The 19,529-nt window shown below is 51.6% G+C and overlaps 2 protein-coding genes across 3 annotated transcripts in view; one reads left to right on the top strand and one right to left on the bottom strand.

Annotated features, from left to right (window-relative positions):
- The window catches only part of USP22 (ubiquitin specific peptidase 22), a 46,958-nt gene extending 36,093 nt beyond the window's left edge, over positions 1–10,865 (top strand). The window contains exons 8-13 of the mRNA XM_025863873.2: positions 31–189; positions 4,329–4,455; positions 5,274–5,365; positions 6,071–6,133; positions 6,763–6,912; positions 7,717–10,865. Of these exons, the coding sequence (XP_025719658.1) occupies positions 31–189; positions 4,329–4,455; positions 5,274–5,365; positions 6,071–6,133; positions 6,763–6,912; positions 7,717–7,759 (634 nt within the window). The 3' untranslated portion in view covers positions 7,760–10,865. The remainder of the gene's footprint in view (positions 1–30; positions 190–4,328; positions 4,456–5,273; positions 5,366–6,070; positions 6,134–6,762; positions 6,913–7,716) is intronic.
- Positions 9,203–19,529, bottom strand: part of TNFRSF13B (TNF receptor superfamily member 13B) — a 47,915-nt gene continuing 37,588 nt past the window's right edge. For both annotated transcript variants that reach the window (XM_025864402.2, XM_025864401.2), the window contains exons 7-8: positions 14,354–14,512; positions 9,203–14,020 (exon numbers count right to left, since the gene is read on the bottom strand). The gene's annotated coding sequence lies outside the window, so the exon portion shown is untranslated. The remainder of the gene's footprint in view (positions 14,021–14,353; positions 14,513–19,529) is intronic.

The raw sequence follows: 19,529 nt of genomic DNA, 5'->3' as shown, positions 1-19,529 counted from the left end.
ACCTGCATGTGTCTCTCCTCTCGCTTCTAGCGGAGTCTCTACCACCATAGACCCCTTCTGGGACATCAGTTTAGACCTGCCTGGCTCCTCCACCCCGTTCTGGCCCCTGAGCCCCGGGAGTGAGGGCAGCGTGGTGAACGGGGAAAGCCACGTAGCAGGAACCACTACGCTCACGGACTGCTTGCGGAGGTAAGGAAGCCACCGGCACTTCTGGAGACAAAGCAGGGGCTTTTCTCTCCTGCCCGAGGCTCTTCGAGGTAGTGGTCGGTCAGAGGAAAGTCCGAAGAAATTCAGGGCCACCCGGGGCCCCAGGAGAATTTTCTCTCACGTGTCTGGTATAGAAAATGAGACAAGGCAGGACAGCCTGCGGGTGGCTGCAGCTGGTGCCCAGTGGCTCGTAGAGTCTGTCACGTGTTGGCAAGAGGACTGTTCTGTTCACCCAGCTCGGCGTGGGCCCCCCACTGCCCGCTGGGTAAGGTGCCCAAGAGCCAGAGAGCTGAGGTTGAAGCTCCGTCACCGTCCGGGGCTGAGAAGCTGCCCCAGCGTCTGGCGGGGCCCTTCCTGCCAGCGATGGGCCTGTTTGTGGTGGTGCACGCGTCCGTGTTCCGCATCTCCACCTGGGATGAGTGCTAGGGTTTAGGGCCGGTTGCCATCAGCGTGCTCGGGTAGCTCACATGCCATAGCAGAGACACTAGAGACCCTTTCTAAACCATTCTATTGGACTTGAGTGTTTTACAGCCTTTATTTTCTTTTACTCACTTTAAAGGTCACCGCAGGTGCGTCCTTGGGCAGAGGTGTTCCTTACGAAGAGGGGCAGGCTGCTTGGTTTTTATCTTGCTGTGTAGTCAGCAGGCTCAGAGGTGCATGTTAAGAATTTTTAAACGCGTCAACTCCGTCACACTGGTAGGTCCAGATGTAAATGGGGCATCAAACTTGTACTTTGGAAACCAAGAAGAACATCGGAACTGAAAAGGCCACCATTTTTGAAGGCAGTGTTTACAAATCGGTTGCACTTAGTTGTATGTTTCAGCAAACCTGAAGCTTTGCCCACCAAGTGGGCACGGAGGGGGCAGCGACACTTTCCACACTGAGATGCCCACCGAGCTGTCTGGTCAGGGGCCACGGGGGGCTGGGTGCGTAGCCGAGTGGCCAAGGAAAGGCGAGCACGTTCGTCTCGAGTTTGTGTTAACAGCAAAGGGGCCCTTTCCGAGTTAGGTTGAGAGCAGATTGCGAAGCCGGCAGGAGGAAGTTGAGGTAGATGGAATTCCATAGCTCCAGACCCTCCTGAGTTCTCAAGTGTGTCATGAGGGTAAGCGGTGCGGGGGCAGAGAGGTGGCCATCACCCCTCGGGAGCTGCCTGGGGGAATGCTCACCCTGTACTCCTTGAGCCTTTCGGGGAGGAGACTGCCTCGTACTACTTTCCTGTACCCGTGTCGCACCTCAAGTGGTGATGGTCTTCTGCCAGGCATGTGGGAGGGCGCACCTGCACTTAGCAGGTCGGCGTGCTTGCAGGCTTGCAGGCGGCAGAAATGGGCTCTGCTGGGCTTAGGCGGGTAGAGACTGGGTAGTTGACCGCATCCACAGGAAGGCTGAAGAGGACCTGGCTCAGCAAACACGTGGTCACCATGCGAGGCTTGGGGACCAGTATCCAGAAACATGCAGCCCGCTGCTGGCCTGTGGCTCTCCGGTGCTGTGGAGCTGCTGCTCCTGGCAAGACCAGTTCTTCCTCCAGATGCTTCTTGGGAATGACTTTTCCAGCCGCAGAGTCCTCATTACGAGTATCCGACTGGTCGAGCCTAGGTCGGGTGCCCAGAATGCTGGTGGGTGGGAAAAGCAAATACCTGGCCTTTGTGGTAAACTTCCATGAAGAAAGATGGGCCCTGCCTCCCACCCAGGTTTGGCAATTCCCCGGACATGGGTGGAGGGGTGGCGTGGATAGGGAGTTGAGAAGATCTGGGAGTTGAGCTCTGTTGTCCTTCCATTCTTCACTCACAGTTATGGAATTCAAAGCCAAATCCTCTCCGTATCTGACGTTGTGGGACATTTTCTTAGTGTCGAAGAAGGTTTGGTTGACATATTTGGTGTCTGAATGTTAGTGTCGTTTGGCAGAGAGGAGGAAGATTTGAGTTAAGTGCATTTCCACTTAGGGGGCACCGCACACGGAAAGAAGAATGACAAAACATCGAACTTCCCGAAGAATAAAAAATGAGAAAACCTCGAAAGATGACTTTGGACTCAGCATTTGATACTGCACTGGCGTACATGTTTTTAAAATGTGCATCCTCAGGAGAAGCAGTGTGCTTATTGATCAGTTGCTTAATTGATAATAGTTAGCAAAGTGGTTAAAACTGGCTGACACTTGTGTTTCCAAATTTGAGGGTAAGTGCAGCGTTCACACCCCCTACTCTTGAGTTGACAAGCCACACAAGGCTGCATCTTAGGAAGCTCGACCCTGTCACATTCGAGACTTCCTGCAGCATGAGCCTTAGGCGCTTCCTTCACTGGGGAAGGAAGTGTTTGCAGCCTGGCTTGGTAGGTTTGTTGCCTTGGGCACCATCAGACACCTGCTTTCTGAATGCTTGCTGCACGGGCAGAGTCCTCTGCCTAATTTCTGCTGTGGGCTGGCATTGGGCTTCCAGTTGTAAAAGTCCGTGTTTTTCCTCAGTGCACCATGCTCGATCTACCTGGTAGTGACACGCGTTCTGAGTACTTGTCCCTTCTGTCTCTAGTGCTGACTGAAGGAGCTGGTCTAGACGTCAGGGAAGCGGTTGTGGCCCCTGGTGCGGTCCTGAGCAGTTTGTTTGGGCTGGGGCCAAATGGGTTTGAGTTGGAAAATTGGGTTATGGGGTAGTGTGTGGCAAGTCATGTATTTCCGGAGTCTTCACTATAAACATGGGCACGTTCTTCTCTTCCAGTCAGGTACCGAGTGTTTAAACTGCCCTGATTGATTTTATAAGAAACTATTCCGTACAGTTTGTTCAACTCAGGATCCAGACTAGGTGTGCACATTACATTTGGTTGCAAATCCATAGGCTTCAGCCCCCTCCTTTTGGTTTCCTTGCCGTTTCTACGTGGAAAAGACAAGATTGTTCTTCACAGAATTACCCACACTGTGGACTTTGCCAATTACATTTGTGGGCTAGTCCTTGCAGGTTGGGGCAAACACGCTCAGATGCCTTGTACCATGTTCTTCCGCATGAGATCTAACTGCTCTCCTTGGCTTCCCTCGGCTTCCCACTTCAGGGGCACCTCCTGGGGCAGGCGGGGTCAGCTGTGGTCAGGAGGAGGCATCATCTTGCCCCGGTGAGATCACGGAATTTCCAAAGGATTAACAAAGATTTCCTCGTGAAAAGATGAACTTCGTTTGCTTTTCAGCTTTAAACTTAAAAAATTTGGCATAAACCATATTGAAACCTCTGTTTTATGGGTAGCCGCCACCTGTGCCAGAAATGCTTTCGGACTTAGTGCAGCCTTGCTACGTCTGAGGTCTGTCTTCATCATTTGAGAATGATCATTCCCCCGTTTTTAAAATTTAACTTTTATTTTGGGATACAGATTCACATGCATTTATAATGACTGGGTATCCTCTACTGAGTTTCCCCAGTGGTAACATCTTGTTAAATTACAGTACAATGTAATGATCAGGATATTCACATCGATGCAGTCAGGATGCAGGGCATTTCCAGCCTTCCATGTCCCTCCCCCGACCACTGCCTCGTAACCCCTGGCAGCTACAAATTCAGCGTTCCGAGAATGTTACGTAAATGGAATCATAGAACATGGAACCTTTTGGATCTCCTCCCCCAGGCTCCCCACCACAAGTCTCCGGAGATTCATCCAGGTTGTGTGTGTCCATAGTTTGTTCCTGTTTGTTGCCGATGAGTATTCCACGGGGCCATGTAGCATTTTCTTTAACCATCTGCACATTGAACAGCACTGATTGCTGCCAGGTGTTTTGACTGTTAACAAACACAGCTGCTAAAAAACAGTTATGTATAGTCGTTTGCATGATCATGAGTTGTTGTTTTTCTGAAATTTGAATTGCTGAGTCTTATGGTCATTAGAAAATCATTACTATTTCACCAGACTTTTAATTAAAAAAAATAAATAAAAACAAAATCACTTTTAAAGTGATAAGGGGAAGAGGTGAAGGAAGAAATTTTTTTCCCCATTGTGAAATTATAAACACCCCTAACTGTATGCATGTTTTCAGTAGGGAAATTAACCCACTGAAAGTGATAATTATTGTTTTTCCTTTCTTACTTCTGCCATCTTTTTTTTTTTTTTTTTTTTTTTTACTAAAACTGTATTGTTGAAATGTCTGGAAGATTTACCCGACCGGAGCACTTAGGAAGCAGTGCCAAGATCAAGTGCAGTGGCTGCCATAGCTACCAGGAGTCCACGAAGCAGCTCACCATGAAGAAGCTGCCCATTGTAGCCTGTTTTCATCTCAAAGTAAGTTTTCTAGGAAGCACGCTCCAGCGGCAGACTGCATTTTTAATCCCTGGTACGACTTAGAGCCTGTCGGTTTGGCGTCCAGAAGTACATTTTGTAACAGCAGTGACTCAGTAGTAGCTTGTGACTCTCCCTTGTCTTCTGTTGCCCAGAGAGGTTTGTGGTGAACCAGAGTGATGACTTCATAATGACAGTAGGATGTGAGTTACTCTTCTGGGGGCGGGGTTTAAGAATTTCCTCCTCCTTCCCCCGAGGTTCCCCATGCTCCCCACAACACCAGAGTTCTCTGGTTTTCTTTTACTTAAAAGCAAACAAGACCCGAGCCTTATGATCTAGTCCAGGGGGTCGGTCAGCTTTCTCTATAAAGGGTCAGATGGTAAATATTTTAGGCGTCATGGCCACATAGAATCTTTGTTTTATGGTCTTCGTTTTATTTTATGACCCTTTCAACAGAAAACCCACACCATTCCTGGCTTGCTGGCTGGATTTGGTGGTCCCAGTGTAGTCGAAGGAATGTCTGTGGTAAAAGGAACAGTACGTCCATTTTTGCTCCCGGAGCTTATGGATGTTTGTTCTGTTTCCTTCCACCTTGCACTTTGCTGGGTTTGTTATAAGATTACTTTTTTGCACACTTGGCCTCGATCACTTTGAACAGTGGCATCATTTCAAACCTCCATTTTTGAACCCCATGAATTAGATTTGCATGGATTAACATTGTGTTATTGAGTCTGTAAGCTCTAGAGAAAAGCCCCCTTTTGGGGGTGTCGAGTGGAAGAAAGCCCTACAGCTTCATCCTCTTCTCTCCCCAATTTCTGCAGCGATTTGAACACTCGGCCAAACTGAGGCGGAAGATCACCACGTACGTGTCCTTTCCCCTGGAACTGGACATGACGCCCTTCATGGCGTCCAGGTATGAAAGGGTTTGGGACGCTGTATGAGTGACCGGGAGGGCTGTGGCTCCGTCGGGTCCGTGATCGGCTCTGGTTCCCTGATGAGCCGGTGTAGAGGTAGCTAGAAGTACATCTGCCAAAACAGAATCATCATCCTGGTCTTCACCCAGGACACAGTTGAGTTTCCTCAGCTGGGCTGCCGCAGCTTCGGCTCTTCCCTAGCGGTCCTTTCTCAGCTCCCAGACGTGGTGAGCGGTCACGGTGCGATCACAGGAGGCAGCGCTGCGGCGGATGGAACTGCCTTCGGGTACGGCTGAGCACAGTTGGTGTTGCAGTTGTAGATTCACATCTTGATATCTCAGACCACTTAAAATGCACCCTCCGAATCACCGTGACACTCGCTCATACGTCAGACATGCGTTAATCTCCTTGGCCCCCGTAACACGGCGCCACAAGCTTGGCTGGAAGCAGCGAGGTGGAGTCCGGTCCATCTGCGCCTCGTGGCTCTGCGCAGCTCGTTTCTCCAGCCCCGGCCTCTGCTTCCCCACCTTGACTCGGGGATGGTCTTCCCCTAGAAAGCAGAGTGGCTGGAAAAATTAGAAAGTGTGTCTAAAATGCACCAAGTGCCGCGTCCCCAGGGGGTAGTGGTTGCTGTCATTCGAGCCACGCATCTGCTTGGGTGATTATTGTAAATGATGCTGAGGAAGTGCTGTTGTTGGTTGCAGCAAAGAGAGCAGGATGAACGGACAGTACCAGCAGCCAACGGACAGCCTCAACAATGACAATAAGTAAGTGGTGCCTCGTGGCTTGGCGCCGGGCGTCTGCAGCGTGAGCGGGGAGCGTGGGAGCACCGGTGGGCCACGTGGGGAGGGCCCCGCGACAGCACGGCTCTTCCTCTGGCCGCTGGCCTGCCTCCTGTCTTGCTGCTCCTCCACCCTTGTTGGAAATGCTGCAGGCTGTTGGGAGAGGGCTTTTCACACGTGCACCGTAAAGCTCCCCAATGGAGGAGCCCGCGCCCCTCTGTCCCAGCTCCTGTGCGCTGGTCACGGCCGTGCTAGTGCCAGGGCTCAGTGTCTGGATTCGGGGCCCCTTGGCCTCTGCATCCACCCGCGCTGTAGTAAGGCCTCTGTTCTTTCCTTCACCACCTGCTGCCGTCGCTGTGGGAGAAAGAACAGAGGACGGCGTGCTTACAGCATCCCCAGCGCGGCTGGCTGTCCCCACTTCCACTAAATGGGGCTCCCGCAAAGCAGCTCGAGAGCTGAGTGGGCTAGGCCGGCCTGCCTCCCCGCCTGCCTGCCTGCCAGGCTCCCGCTTTCGTTCTTGGGGTGTCTGGGGGCTACGCACTTTGCAGGCTTCTGATGGTGATAAAACTAACTTGACTGCCCCTTCTTTCCCCACTCCCGCGCTCCCAAACTAGGTACTCCTTGTTTGCCGTAGTTAACCACCAAGGGACCCTGGAGAGTGGCCACTACACCAGCTTCATCCGGCAGCACAAGGACCAGTGGTTCAAGTGTGACGATGCCATCATCACCAAGGCCAGCATTGAGGACGTGCTGGACAGTGAGGGGTACGTCCGGCCGGATGTTCACCTTGAGTGTCTGATGTAGTGAGGCATGTTCTGGACAGGATGCCAGCCTGGGTGGGCAGCCGGATGGGCGGGGTCACTCTCGATGAGCACCTTCATGCCCAGAGCGTGAGGGTGGTTGTTTCTGTCCCCCACTGCGTGAGCGGCCACAGCGGGGCTTGGGGAGCTCCTTCCTTCTTGACCCGCTTCATTCCTCCCTGGCCCACTGTCATCCACCTTTTGCCTTGTTAAGTCCTTCTTCGTCTTGAGACTGGCCGTAGAATCCCCCGCTCCAGGGTGGGCCGGGATGAGCCGACCGGAGCGCTCCTGAGGCGTCTGCACTTTGTATTTATTCCAAGCGGTGGGGCGCCCCTTGAGAGAGTGTGTGTAGAAGAATTGGTGTGAGACAGGACAGTTTTGTGGGTAATGAGGAGGCCAGAGGAGGCCGCCGGAAGGGGCGGATTTGGACCAGAAGCCGTTGCAAGAGTCTCCCCCAGAGTAGCCGCCGCCTGAGGGCAGCTGCAGTGGCCGACTGAGAAGCTCCCGGAGCCGTGTCGGGGGTGGGACTGACGGGCTCCCATGATATCCTGGTGGACAGGTGGGGGGCCGGGCATTCGCTCTGGGCACCCTGCTGCCCAGCCAAGGCACCTTGTCCTTGGGGACTAAGAACCAGCACCTAGCAAGCAAGCCGTTGGGCTGCCAGTGGGTGCCGAGACCACCACATGGGTGTTCCCGGTGTCAGAAGCTTGGGGTTGCGTGAACTTCGGTGAATTAGAATGTATGCCTGCTTCCTGTCTGCCTCCCCAGGTACCTGCTGTTCTACCACAAACAGTTCCTGGAATATGAGTAGCCTTACCTGCAGCTGGTCCACAGAAATGGGGGCGATGCGTTGGCCAGCCTCACAAAATGATCCCCGTCCTCCCCAACTTCATGAAGCCACCACCCAAACAGAAGTGCCCCCGAGAGCATCGGATTCCTGTGCAGCCTGGGCCCAGCGGCGCGGGCATGGCGGGTGCCCCGGGTCGCGGTGTCTGCGTGGACAGGCGCTGGGCTCCGAACGAGGCTCCCAGACCCGCGCGACGGACACAGCGGCGTGGGGGCTGGGCCCTGCATGGGGAGGGGCACCGGGGACGTGTCCCTGGGCGTCTCCTGTGCTCCTCAAGACCACGTGCGGGGGGTGGGGGTGGGGGGGGGGGGAGGAGTCTGTCCTGTGGCTTCGGTTTAGCAAGGCGCCAGCCTGGTTTCCCGTCGTGGGTCCGTTAAAGCAGAGAAGTACAGGAGCCAGAGACGTGTGAGGACAGAGGACTTCGCAAGTACCTGCGTCGCTGTGGGTTTAGTATCAGATAGCTAGCTGGGACTCTTAGCCTCGTCTCGTCAGCAGATAGAAGGACCCCCTCCGCCCAGCCCGCGGGACCGAGGACACTAATGGGGGCTCCCAAGCACGTCTGCTGCGCAGATCACTTAGCATCCAGCTGCATGGGGAAGCGTCAGCCCGGTGTTCTCTCTTGCCTTTTTTTTTTTTTTTTTTTTTTTTTTTTTTGGAAATAGGCACTTTCTTAGCCCTCTCCCCTTTTCTCTTTTTCCACAATGGTGACTTTCATAAACGTAATGGTAGTAATGTGAACGAATTATTGGATTTATACATTTAGATCGTTTTCCTTTATACTGGAGAGTGAATCTTGCTTTTTCATTGGTGCTGGTTTTGTTGCTTGCCCCCCCCCCCCTTCCCTTCCGAAGCGTCCGGGTCCTGGTGAAGGCTGGCGGGGGCGGCAGACGAGTCAGGCCGAGGCTAATAAGTGTCTGTGTCCTATTAACCTTTCGAGTAAATGAAGTGTTTCAGTGGCTTCATTGTTCCCTTCCTCCTGTTTGCTTCCTGGCCACCCGGCCCGCTCGCTGTCCCTGTGGCTGCGTGGCGGCTCGTGGGTCGGGTGGATGCTGGAGCGGCTTCCACGGGAGCCTGCCTTTGGTCGCTGCTGCCTCCGCACTCCGCCGGGTGTAGTTTCACGCGGAGCAGGGGCAGGTGGCTCTGCGCGGGAGCTGCTGGGAAGAGGGAGGAGCCGCGCGAGGAGGTGGAACAGTTCGCCTTATTCCTTGTAAGATATCCTGCATGCATCTGTCTGTTCAAACCCAAACTTCAATTGTCCGTTTCTGTGGGGGAGGAAAAGCTGCTTGAATGTCGTTCCCGAAACAGGCAGCATTTGTCCTGGGAGCCCGGTCTGCATCGGAGCTGTGGAATGTTCGTTCCCACAGAAGAGAACCCTCTGTTTGAGGTTCAGCACTCTTTCTTGTTTCCTTCCCTTTCCTTTCCTTTCTTTTCTCTCTTTTTTTTCTTTTTTTGTTTTGTTTTTCTGAAGAGCCAGGTAGTAAATATTTGAGGCTTCATGGGCCACGTGGTGTCTGCCGTAGCTAATACAGAAACAGATGAGCATGGCTGTGTTCCAGTAAAGCATCTTACGGATGCTGAAATGTCATGGAATTTTTTTTTCTCTACTTAAAAATGTGCAAACTATTCTGAGCTGGTAGGCCATGTAAACACAGCCAGTGGGCCAGATCTGGAAGTGGGTAGGAACAGCAGAAGTTGAGTAGTTACTACTCAGTGTGGAACATGATAGAATACACGAAACAACAAGAGTATGCTGCAGCAGCATCATACTCGACAAAGTCCTTAGTGATGCAGCTTTTAAAGCACTTGCTCAGTTCAGGCTCAGTGTATTTCTGCATTTTGGGAATACGCAGGAGTCATCAGAAATACCGGTGGGTGCAAATTTTCAGAAATGGTCCCCCATGCCTGAGGGGTGTGTGTGTGTGTGAGTGAGTGAGACCGTGTTGTGAAGATTTCTTTTTGGGAGAACCGTTGCCTTTTAATAAGGAGCAAATCAAACGAGGAGCTGCCTGAAGCAGGCCTGCAGAGTTCTGAGCCGTGAGCTTTGCTGCCTTGTGACCTGGCTTTACTGGATCATCCCGGGTTTTCTGGCAGGTTCCCTGTGGTCTGGCCTGTCTTGCTTCCCACATGTGTGTCTGCTCATGTTCAGGAGAGCTCACCTGTTCCCAAGAGCATGAGGTCTGGGGACAGACAGGCCACGTTTCTCTTTTGTAGACACGACTTTTAACTTTTTGTATCCAAAATAATTGTCGGTATTCCCTGTTGGCACTGGCGTTGCAAGTCGTCACCTGTGTCTGTGCCACTGGGAAGCTCCTGTGACCACAAGCACCGTGGGCAATGTTGCCACAGCAGGACATCCTGCCGCTGACATGGTCGCTGGGATTCACCCTGTTACCCACAGAGTACTCCATCCGGGGCCTGGGAATGTTTCTTTTGGCTCCCAGGCCAGCTGTTAAATTCAGGAACATGGCTTTCTTGTTTCCTCCTAACAACCCGTGTATAGGTGTTCAGGTCATTACCAAGTGCGTCTGACACTAATGGGATCATCAAGTGACCCCCACCAGCCTCCACACTCCCACCAGTGGTTTTAAAGTAACGTGTGTATCTGAGATGTTGGCTGTCCTTTGAGCGCATCACAGGGAAACCGGGCTTTCTGTCTTCAGAGGTGGGCAGTGAGCTCCGAGCAGCGTCCGGCTGGGAGAGCGGGGGGCCCGGCGGGCAGCCCGAGCAGCCGGACCTCCCCTCCAGGGCGCAGGATCGTCTGAGGCTTCCTTCCTGCGGCAACGCCCCCGACCCCACAACACATAGCCCCGTGCTCTTGTCCTTTGGCTTGGTGTGTATGCTTTCCCTGGGTCAAATGGCCCTTCTTTTGACAATTCAAGTGACTGTTTCGTTGACTATAACCTTGAAAACAAAAATTGTAAGAAAAAGATTCCAATGATCGTGCTGTGGATTTTATTGCCAAGATGTTTACACTTCTCTCTTACCTGTCATTCTGAGGAACTGTTGACTCTTCTCCCTTAATGGCTTGTAGTGTTTCGTATGTCATAATAAAGCTACATTTTCTTCGGAACACTGGCCGGCTCTCCCCTTACTACTGACAGCAGCCAGAGGGCGCTGCGGAGGAGCGGTGGCGCCACAGGACTGTCAGGGTAAGGCTCGGCGCCACAGCAGCCCCACCGGGCCCAGCGGCCAGAGCTCGGATGTGTTTGGGCCAGTCCACTGATGGCTCTGGGTGTCGGGAAGTCCGCGCACCCCGCATTTGCTCACTTTCCCTGGTGAGCTCACTGCTTCTCGGACCCTCTTTCCCTCCTCTTGTGAGCAGCAGGGTGACACATCCAGGATTCAGCACAACCATGCCCTCTCAGAGTTGGTCACCATCAGTCATCTGCAGTGTAGGAATCCTTGCCAGCATTTGGTGACGAGACCAGGGGTGTGGTGTAACAACACGCATGTGTAGTAAGCTCTTCAAGTGAGCAGTGAGCATATATGAATCAGAAAATGTGCACAGTTAGTACTGCCCTTGATCCCGCAATTGGTCACAGGACTGTAGTTGACATTTGTGACATCCTCCCCACCTCCCTCCACACTTCCCTTGTCCTCAGACCCTCCCTTAACTGGTTTTTACCTGCTGGACCCAAAGCTTCATTGCCGAAGTGTCCTTTTTTAGAAACCTTTGTTGCAAGGTCCTTTACTTCCCTTACATGGAAACACTGAGAGACACCAGAGAATCCCTCTGGATCCCAGGATTAGTCCTCTGTCCCCGCTGAGTAGCATTCTCTTCAGATCACCCAGAATCAGTGTTGTGTCCCTCAGGGGGAGCTTACCCCCCACCCTTAGAGTCCAAGACCATCAAACCAACGAAGCCCTAGTTTTCCAGGCCTGGAATAAAAAGATTCTGTGGTTGGGTTGTTAAGTGTCATACTGGGGCGTGCCAGCCCCCACTCCCACGCCTCGATCCTCAGACCCGTGTATTCTGGCTGGGGGGGGGGGGGGGCGGTCAGCACCAGGTAACGGCCTCTGGCTAACGGCATAAAAGTCATCCTGGAAGACAGAACCCCATTCCTTCCCCATAGCGGAGTCCTCAGGATGCCCAGCTGCTTCCTGGTGGGGGGTGATGTAGTAAGAACAGTTAACTCCCATGGACACAAGCCCATTGCTCGTGAATGTCCTTTGCTGTGATTTGGGTTCTGTGATCAACAGCTATTTGCGGAATGTGACCGTGGATGGTGGTGCTGACAGGCATGGTGGGTGTGTCCATCACTGGAATATGAGTTTATTGAGTGAAGACCAATCTCTGCCCTCTCCATGATGCAAGAGGCCCAGTGTAGTCCACCTGCCACCAGGTGGCTAGCTGGTCCTCTTAGGAAATGCCATCCTAGGGACTCGGTGTTAGTGTCTGTTAGCTGGTTAGGCACTCAGTGATAGTTAGCTTGGTGAGCCTTGGCCAGGGCAGGTCTAAGAGTTGAGCCTATTCTAGCCCCCACCCCTGTCTTGATGGCCCTTTGGTTCATGGGTCCACCAAGCAAGCATGGTGGCTGGGAAAGGAAGCTGACTACAAATACAAGGCATGCCATTTTGTCTCCCTGATCATTAAGAGCATCCCCGTAGGGATTCTCTGGCGGGCACCCATGGATACAGATATCTTCATAGTTGGTGCCCATTTTGAGAGGTCTGTCCCCAGCCAGACCTTGTCACTAATCCTTGAATCCTGTTCCAGATGTTCGACCATCCAACCAAACTGTTGGCAACTCACCACAGATCAACGTAGATCAGTACTTTCGGCCCTACCTCATTCCAGACAAGTGGCTAACCAGAGGTACAGCTCAAAGTTCCACTCACGCTTTCCCTCCGTCACTGTATGTAGGTGTCCTCAGTCACCTGGTCACAAAAAACACTTGATGCCGTACAGCAGGTGTCCGTTGAAAGAGCCACCTGTTCACGCAGTTTACCTTCTGCACGTGCGTGCACTCGCTCTTCCACATGCCATTGCCCCTAAATGATCTACAGCGGCTGCACACGCCCAACCTTAAGGCCAAGCGGGTCAGACCACTCACTTTGTTGTGGGACGCTCAGGCTGCATGGTCAGCTCATCCTGTGATACATGTTCAATCTGCTAAGTCCAAGCAACAAGTAGGAGCTGTGTCTAGAAAGGAGAATACACATCTGTGGAGGAGGACATAGATTGGAGTTGCTCTGAGATCCTGGAGGTCTGTGCTGTGTGTCTCCTATTGGCCCTTGCTAGAGTCTCTGCTAAACATCCTTGTTTGCCAGGGACACTTTGGATCATAGGATTTGAGTGGTAGTGCAGCGTGTGTGACAGCCCGAGCTTAGGTCCTCCTTGCAACCAGGAGCCGTATGGTGCCTCTGGAGATGGGTCGAATTAACACACTCCGATGTGGTGTATGCTACCTCCCAAACCCAACAAGACCTCTCAGGTATTGTGCCTCTTTTTACATAGTAGGTGGTGTGACTTGCAGCATTTGTCCTTCACCTTGAAGAGGATATCTTGACAAGCTTCAGATCCCTGAGCCCCCAGAAACTTCATTGAGCTGGGGGCCTGAGTTTCGGGGACTTTATTTCTCATGCTTTGGTTCACTTGTCTTATTAAAGCCTCTGTAGAATTTACTGCCACCTGCTTATCAGATCGAGTCAGCAAAATGCTATCAATATAGTGGACCAGAGTGATGAATGATGGAATATCAAAGTAGTTAGTATGTATATAGGCTTATTATAGCAGAAAGCAGAATTAATGTAGCCCCGGGTCTATTCCGGGAAGGTATACTGTGGGCCCCATCAAGTACAGGCAAAGTGCCTTGGGGGTCCTTACAAATTGGTATGGGAAAAAAATGCACTAGTCCGGTCACTGGCTGCATACTTCGTGCCCGGAGCCATGGGGACTTGTTCCAGTAACGGCGCTGCGTCTGTGATAGCAGCTGAGATCGGACAGCCCCTGGTCAGCTTTATAAAGTCGGCCGTCATTCCCGCACATCTGCACACGCTGGACAGGTGAATTACAAGGGGCTGTGATAGTAAGTATCACTGCTGTGTCTTTTAATTCTTTGATGGAGGTCTTACTCTTTGAAATCCCCCAGGAGGGGAGCCTGGGTGGCTCAGTGGGTTGAGCTCAGGTCAGGATCCCAGGGTCCTGGGATCGAGTCCTGCGTGGGGCTCTTTGCTCAGCAGGGAGTTTGCTTCTTCTGCTCCTCCCCCCTGCTCGTACTCTCTCTGAAATAAATTAAAATTTTAAAAAAGTGGGGGGGGGGGAAGGAAGGAGAAAAGAGGAGAGGAGGAAGGAGGAGGGTGAGGAAGAAGAAGATAAAATAATCCCTCCAGGAACACCTTTTGCTTCTGGTGTACTGTCATGGTAAGGGAGATGAAGTTCTAGGAATTTCCACATGGTCCTCCCAACCACAGTAGCCCTCACCTAGTGGATAGAAAGTCAGTGTGGGGATCCTGCTAAGTGCCAGTTATGCCCGCTATATATACTTAGGAACTGAGGGAATAACCACAGAATGGATCCGACATACTTCCATTAACAAAATAAGAAATTGTACGTACATGTTCTGGGCAGACTCTGAGTTCCGGGCAGACTCTGAGAGCTGGTTCATGTTGTCCGGGGCTTTCCCCCTCAGCCACAACACCTGGCAGTGTTCAGTGAGTCTCCATCAGCCAGAATATCCTGGGTAGAGGGTCACCTGGAGGAGAACCTATAGGTGACTGGATACACATGTGAGCAAGAAATAATTTGTTGTTGTTAAAGAAAAGCTATTGTCTCGGGCTGCATCAACAAAAGAATGATATCTAAAAATGCGGGTGGGCCGGATCTAGTCTTCTCATATCCACAGCACTGAACATAGTGCCTGGTCCACAATATTCATTGAATAAATGACTCCTCAGTGTGTGACTTCGATAACAAAAGCTCTCCGGCAGAATGTGATGGTGAGCAGGAAGGGAAAGAAGCACTGACATAGTATCTGAGAAATGTGGACAAACATGGGTAGAGTGCTCTGGCAATCTTACAGGGCAGTTGGGGGCCTGAGGAAGTGACATTTAGCGAGACGGGCCATGGTGGTGTGGGTGGGGTGGCCCTGTTGATTAGAGGATAGCGCTTCAGGCCTGGGGGGCCTGGGGCGCACACCACAGCATCCACCACACAGTGACATCTCTGACACCCGGGACTCTCAGATTCATGCATTAGTACCGGCTCAAAGTCCCAACCTGCAACGGACACCATGACAGTGTAATTCAGAGCAAACCTGAAGCCCCAACCTGGACCAATCTCCTGGGCCTTCCCCAGGTCCCCAGCTCCCTGTCTGCACACACAACTCTGCCAGGGAGGGAGGCATACGCCACCTTTTTCCTGGGGAGAAATGTATCCACCTGAAATCTCAATGCACTTTATCCCAACGTGGGAGCTCATGTACGTTTGAGACACGCTTACTGCAACAAATTTGTGAAGACTAATAACGGACCAATCAAGAGCTCCATGAACCCCCCTCCATTCTGTCTCGGTTGGTGGATTGGCCTGCTCTGGCAGAGAGCAGTTCCATGGAGCAGGAAAATCTCTTTTCAAGGGACAAGAGATGAGCATTCTAGGGGCGCCTGGGTGGCTCAGTTGGTGGGGCGACTGCCTTCGGCTCAGGTCATGATCCTGGAGTCCCGGGATCGAGTCCCGCATCGGGCTCCCTGCTCAGCAGGGAGTCTGCTTCTCCCTCTGACCCTCCCCCCTCTCGTGCTCTCATTCTCTCTCTCAAATAAATAAATAAAATCTTAAAAAAAAAAAAAAAGCATTCTAGTTGGGGCTCTGTGCTCCCTGGTGGTGCTCCTGGGACTGGTGATTCTCTTGAGCACCCCTGGCCCCTTGTCTCTAAGATGAGAAGAGACAGAGCTTAAAAGTCGGGAAACTCCATCCCAACCCTGATGTTTGCTAAGTCTAAAGATTTTTTTCTCCCTGCTTCTCCTGATGGTGATAGCAATCAGTCATGAAGGGATGTCACTGCCAGCCGCTAGGAGGGGAAGACGAAATGTAAATACGTTGCATTTTTGTCGAATGTCCAAACTAGAAAAGACTTTAGCAGTGGTCCCATTGGGCTCCTGAATTATTCATTTGGCAACTATTTGACACCCTGAATCGTGCAGGACTTGTACTGTTCTGGGCACAAGGGAGCGAGAGACCTGTTCTCACGGAGGGGACACCTATATATGTCAGATTGTGGTAAGCACTATGTAGCCAAGAGAGGCTGGTGGCCAGAGCGTGACAGCAGGGGCCGTGCTGTTCACCCAGGTGGTCAAATGGCTCTCCAGTGAGACCACCTCCAAGCAGAGACCTGAATGAAGTAAGACACTGAGCACAGGCTACCAGAGGTAGAACATTCCAGGTAAAAGGAACAGCGTGTCCTTGAAGATGGGGAAATTGAGGCTCAGAGGGACACCTTAGCGAGCTCCCTTTGGTCTGCTGTTGGGTCCAGCCCACGCTGGTGGTTTCCCATCGATTCAAAAAGCCGAGTCTTGCTGGGTATTTACCCCAAAGATACAAATGTAGTGATCCAAAGGGGTACATGCACCCCAATATTTATAGCAGCAATGTCCACAAGAGCCAAACTATGGAAAGAGCCAAGATGTCCATCAACAGATGAATGGATAAAGAAGATGTGGTATATATATATACACAATGGAATATTATGCAGCCATCAAAAAACCCCGAAATCTTGCCATTGCAACGACATGGACGGAACTGGAGGGTGTTATGCTGAGCGAAATAAGTCAATCAGAGAAAGACATGTATCATATGACCTCACTGATATGAGGAATTTTTTTTTAAAGATTTATTTATTTTGAGAGAGGGAGAAAGAGAGAGAGAGAGAGAGTACATGAGAGGGGGAAGGGTAAGAGGGAGAAGCAGGCTCCTCGCTGAGCAGGGAGCCCGATGTGGGACTCGATCCTGGGACTCCAGGATCATGACCTGAGCCGAAGGCAGTCGCTTAACCAACTGAGCCACCCAGGCGCCCGATATGAGGAATTCTTAATCTCAGGAAACAAACTGAGGGTTGCTAGAGTGGCGGGGGGGGGAGGGATGGGGTGGCTGGGTGATAGACACTGGGGAGGGTATGTGCTATGGTGAGCGCTGTGAATTGTGTAAGACTGATGAATCACAGACCTGTACCTCTGAAACAAAGAATACATTATATGTTAAAAAAAAAAAAAAAGCGGGAAGGGAAAAATGAAGGGGGGGAAATCGGAGGGGGAGACGAACCATGAGAGATGATGGACTCTGAGAAACAAAGGGAGGGTTCTAGAGGGGAGGCGGGTGGGGGGATGGGTTAGCCCGGTGATGGGTATTAAGGAGGGCACGTTCTGCGTGGAGCACTGGGTGTTATGCACAAACAATGAATCATGGAACGCTACATCAAAAAAACAAAACAAAACAAAACAACAAATAAAAGCTGAGTCTCAAAGGCCTGCAGGAGGGACGTTGTGTGACCGGCGCATCTCTGACTTATGCCGTGGCCTGCTTCTCCCGAGGAACCAGTGGAAAAATTCCTCCTGGTCTGCAGCCAGAATTTTTTGTGCTTTCCACACCAACAGGTTTATGTGGTTTCTCTGCCCTGTCAGGTGCATGACACCGCATGCTAAAATGGCAGTTCCAGCTTGTCTAGTATTTTAAATTGTAAGTTTAACCTTCTCTGTGGTATAGTCCAGTGATTAAGAGACAGGATAGTGAGCTGGACTGCCTGAGCATGAATCCTGGTTCTGGGCACCCCTGGGGAAGTTACTTAAACTCCTTAGCCTCCTGTATAAAATGTGGACACTAATAGTATCCTCTCATAGGATGATTATATGGGGGAAAAAATGAGTTAATATATGGAAAGTGCTTAGGAAAATGCTTGGCATGGAGTAAGAATTATATAAATATTTTTTTAAAACCCCAAATCTGAGAGCCAAGCTTGGGGCTCTCTGGGATCTGTGGTGTGTCTTCTGACTCAAAGCCTATATGTCCATTTCCTAGGATATGTTTGGGGGTTTTCCTTTGATTAGTCTATAAATGAGAGAGTGAACAAAAATTAGGAAGAAGAAACCAGGTATTTTGCTAAGCAGTTGTGGGACCTGTCCCTGGCCTGTTGGAAAGAGACCGAATGTCAGGCTGGGTGACATGTTCCGTTATAGGACCAGACCAGTTGGTTCTCCACCTGGGACCACCTGGGAGCCTAGAAAGCCTCCTGATGCTTGGCCCTCCCCCATCTTCAGAATCTGATTTAATTGGTCTGAGGTGTGACACAGGCATTGGGATCTTTTTTTTTTACAGATTTTTCCCGCAGGGATTCTCGTGTTCAGCTACGGCTGAGAACAGCTAAGGCATATAGGCTGAGTAAAGAGCCAGAGAAGCACAGCTGGAGAGAATCTCTCCTTTGTTCCAAAAAATAATTTGGGGAAGTTTCCAAAATCATATCTGTGAGATTTTTGAAATTTTAGGAAATCAGGGAGAAGGGAAATTGTGGGAGGGAAGGGCTTCTGAGAAGGTGGCATTTGAGCCGAGGTTTGCACAATAGGAGCACCCCCTCGAACCCAGGGGGAAGATGGGGGGAAGAGCATTCCTGGTAGAGAGAACAGCAATGGCAAAGGCCTTAAGGCAGGAGGATGCCGGTGAGAGGGGCTGGAGGGTGGTGGGTGCCCTGGAGTGTGATATGAGCTGACTTTGGGAGGAGGCTCAGAGACCCTTGGAAGAGGTTGCGATTTTATTCTGTGTTGAGAACCCACTGGAGGGTTTTAAACAGTGAAAAGACATGATGTAGTTGACATTTTTATAAGATCACCTTGGCTTCCGGGGCCGCCTAGGAAGGAGAAAGCCAGAGAGAAGACCACTCCTTCCCAAGTGATCAGAAAGCTGGATAATCCACAAAACTGTACCTTCCCTGAGCCTATCTGTGAGCTGAAGTTGCAGGGCAACCAACTGGCCTGAAGTCTAAGGAAGGCAGGTGCCCCCAAGGAGAGAGGGGACATGAGCAGGGCCACCTGTGGCCAAGCGCAGGGAAGAAGGCAGAGCCACCATGTACATGGGCAAGAGGTCCTCCAACGCTTTAAAGGATTGCTGAAGGCTGAGTGTGGGTTAGCGCAAGAGCACAGAACTTCTGGGAACGTCGAACAAGGGGAGTTGACACCCACTCGGGTGGGTGTCAGGTGTGCAGGTTCTTCTCCACAGACTTCCACTAGATCTTATAAAACATGTCAGGCACAGAGCAGCAGAGACCACAGGAAGCCTCAGAGGTGCAGGCGTGGGGCCCCGGCTGCTGGAAGTATTCACAGCCCCAGCCAGACTCTTCTTCCCTAACAGACCAAAGCTGGGCAAAGGGCAGTAAACAGGATTCAGGTGATAAACCCCAGGAAAATGCCCTCCAGTCCATCTGGGGGCAGGACACCGTCCTGGGCCTGATCCGTAAGAGAGGTTCTGTTCCTAGCGGGAGGGAAGGATCACTGGAAAAGACTTACTCCCTCCGCCCAGGAACATGGCCTGCCTGACACTGACACAGGATGGCAGACAGCTCCCACCACCCCTCAGGTTGGCAAGCACCAAGTAACATCGCCTACCACGGACGGAAGGCAAAGAATGGAGAAAGACCCTCTTTAGGCAGAGGCACGCAGGGACGGTATAAAGCGGAGGGCATGGCGGGAATATTACAAACCCTGCCACCCCCTGCCACCAAGAACATGGTAACACCAGGGGCATTTGAAGCCAGCA

Source organism: Callorhinus ursinus, unplaced genomic scaffold, assembly GCF_003265705.2.
Source record: "Callorhinus ursinus isolate GAN/ISIS: 27379988/994484 unplaced genomic scaffold, GSC_fseal_2.0 scaffold43, whole genome shotgun sequence".
NCBI lineage: Eukaryota > Metazoa > Chordata > Mammalia > Carnivora > Otariidae > Callorhinus > Callorhinus ursinus.
The sequence above is the reverse complement of the archived record's forward strand: the minus strand, read 5'-3'. Positions and strand labels throughout refer to the sequence as shown.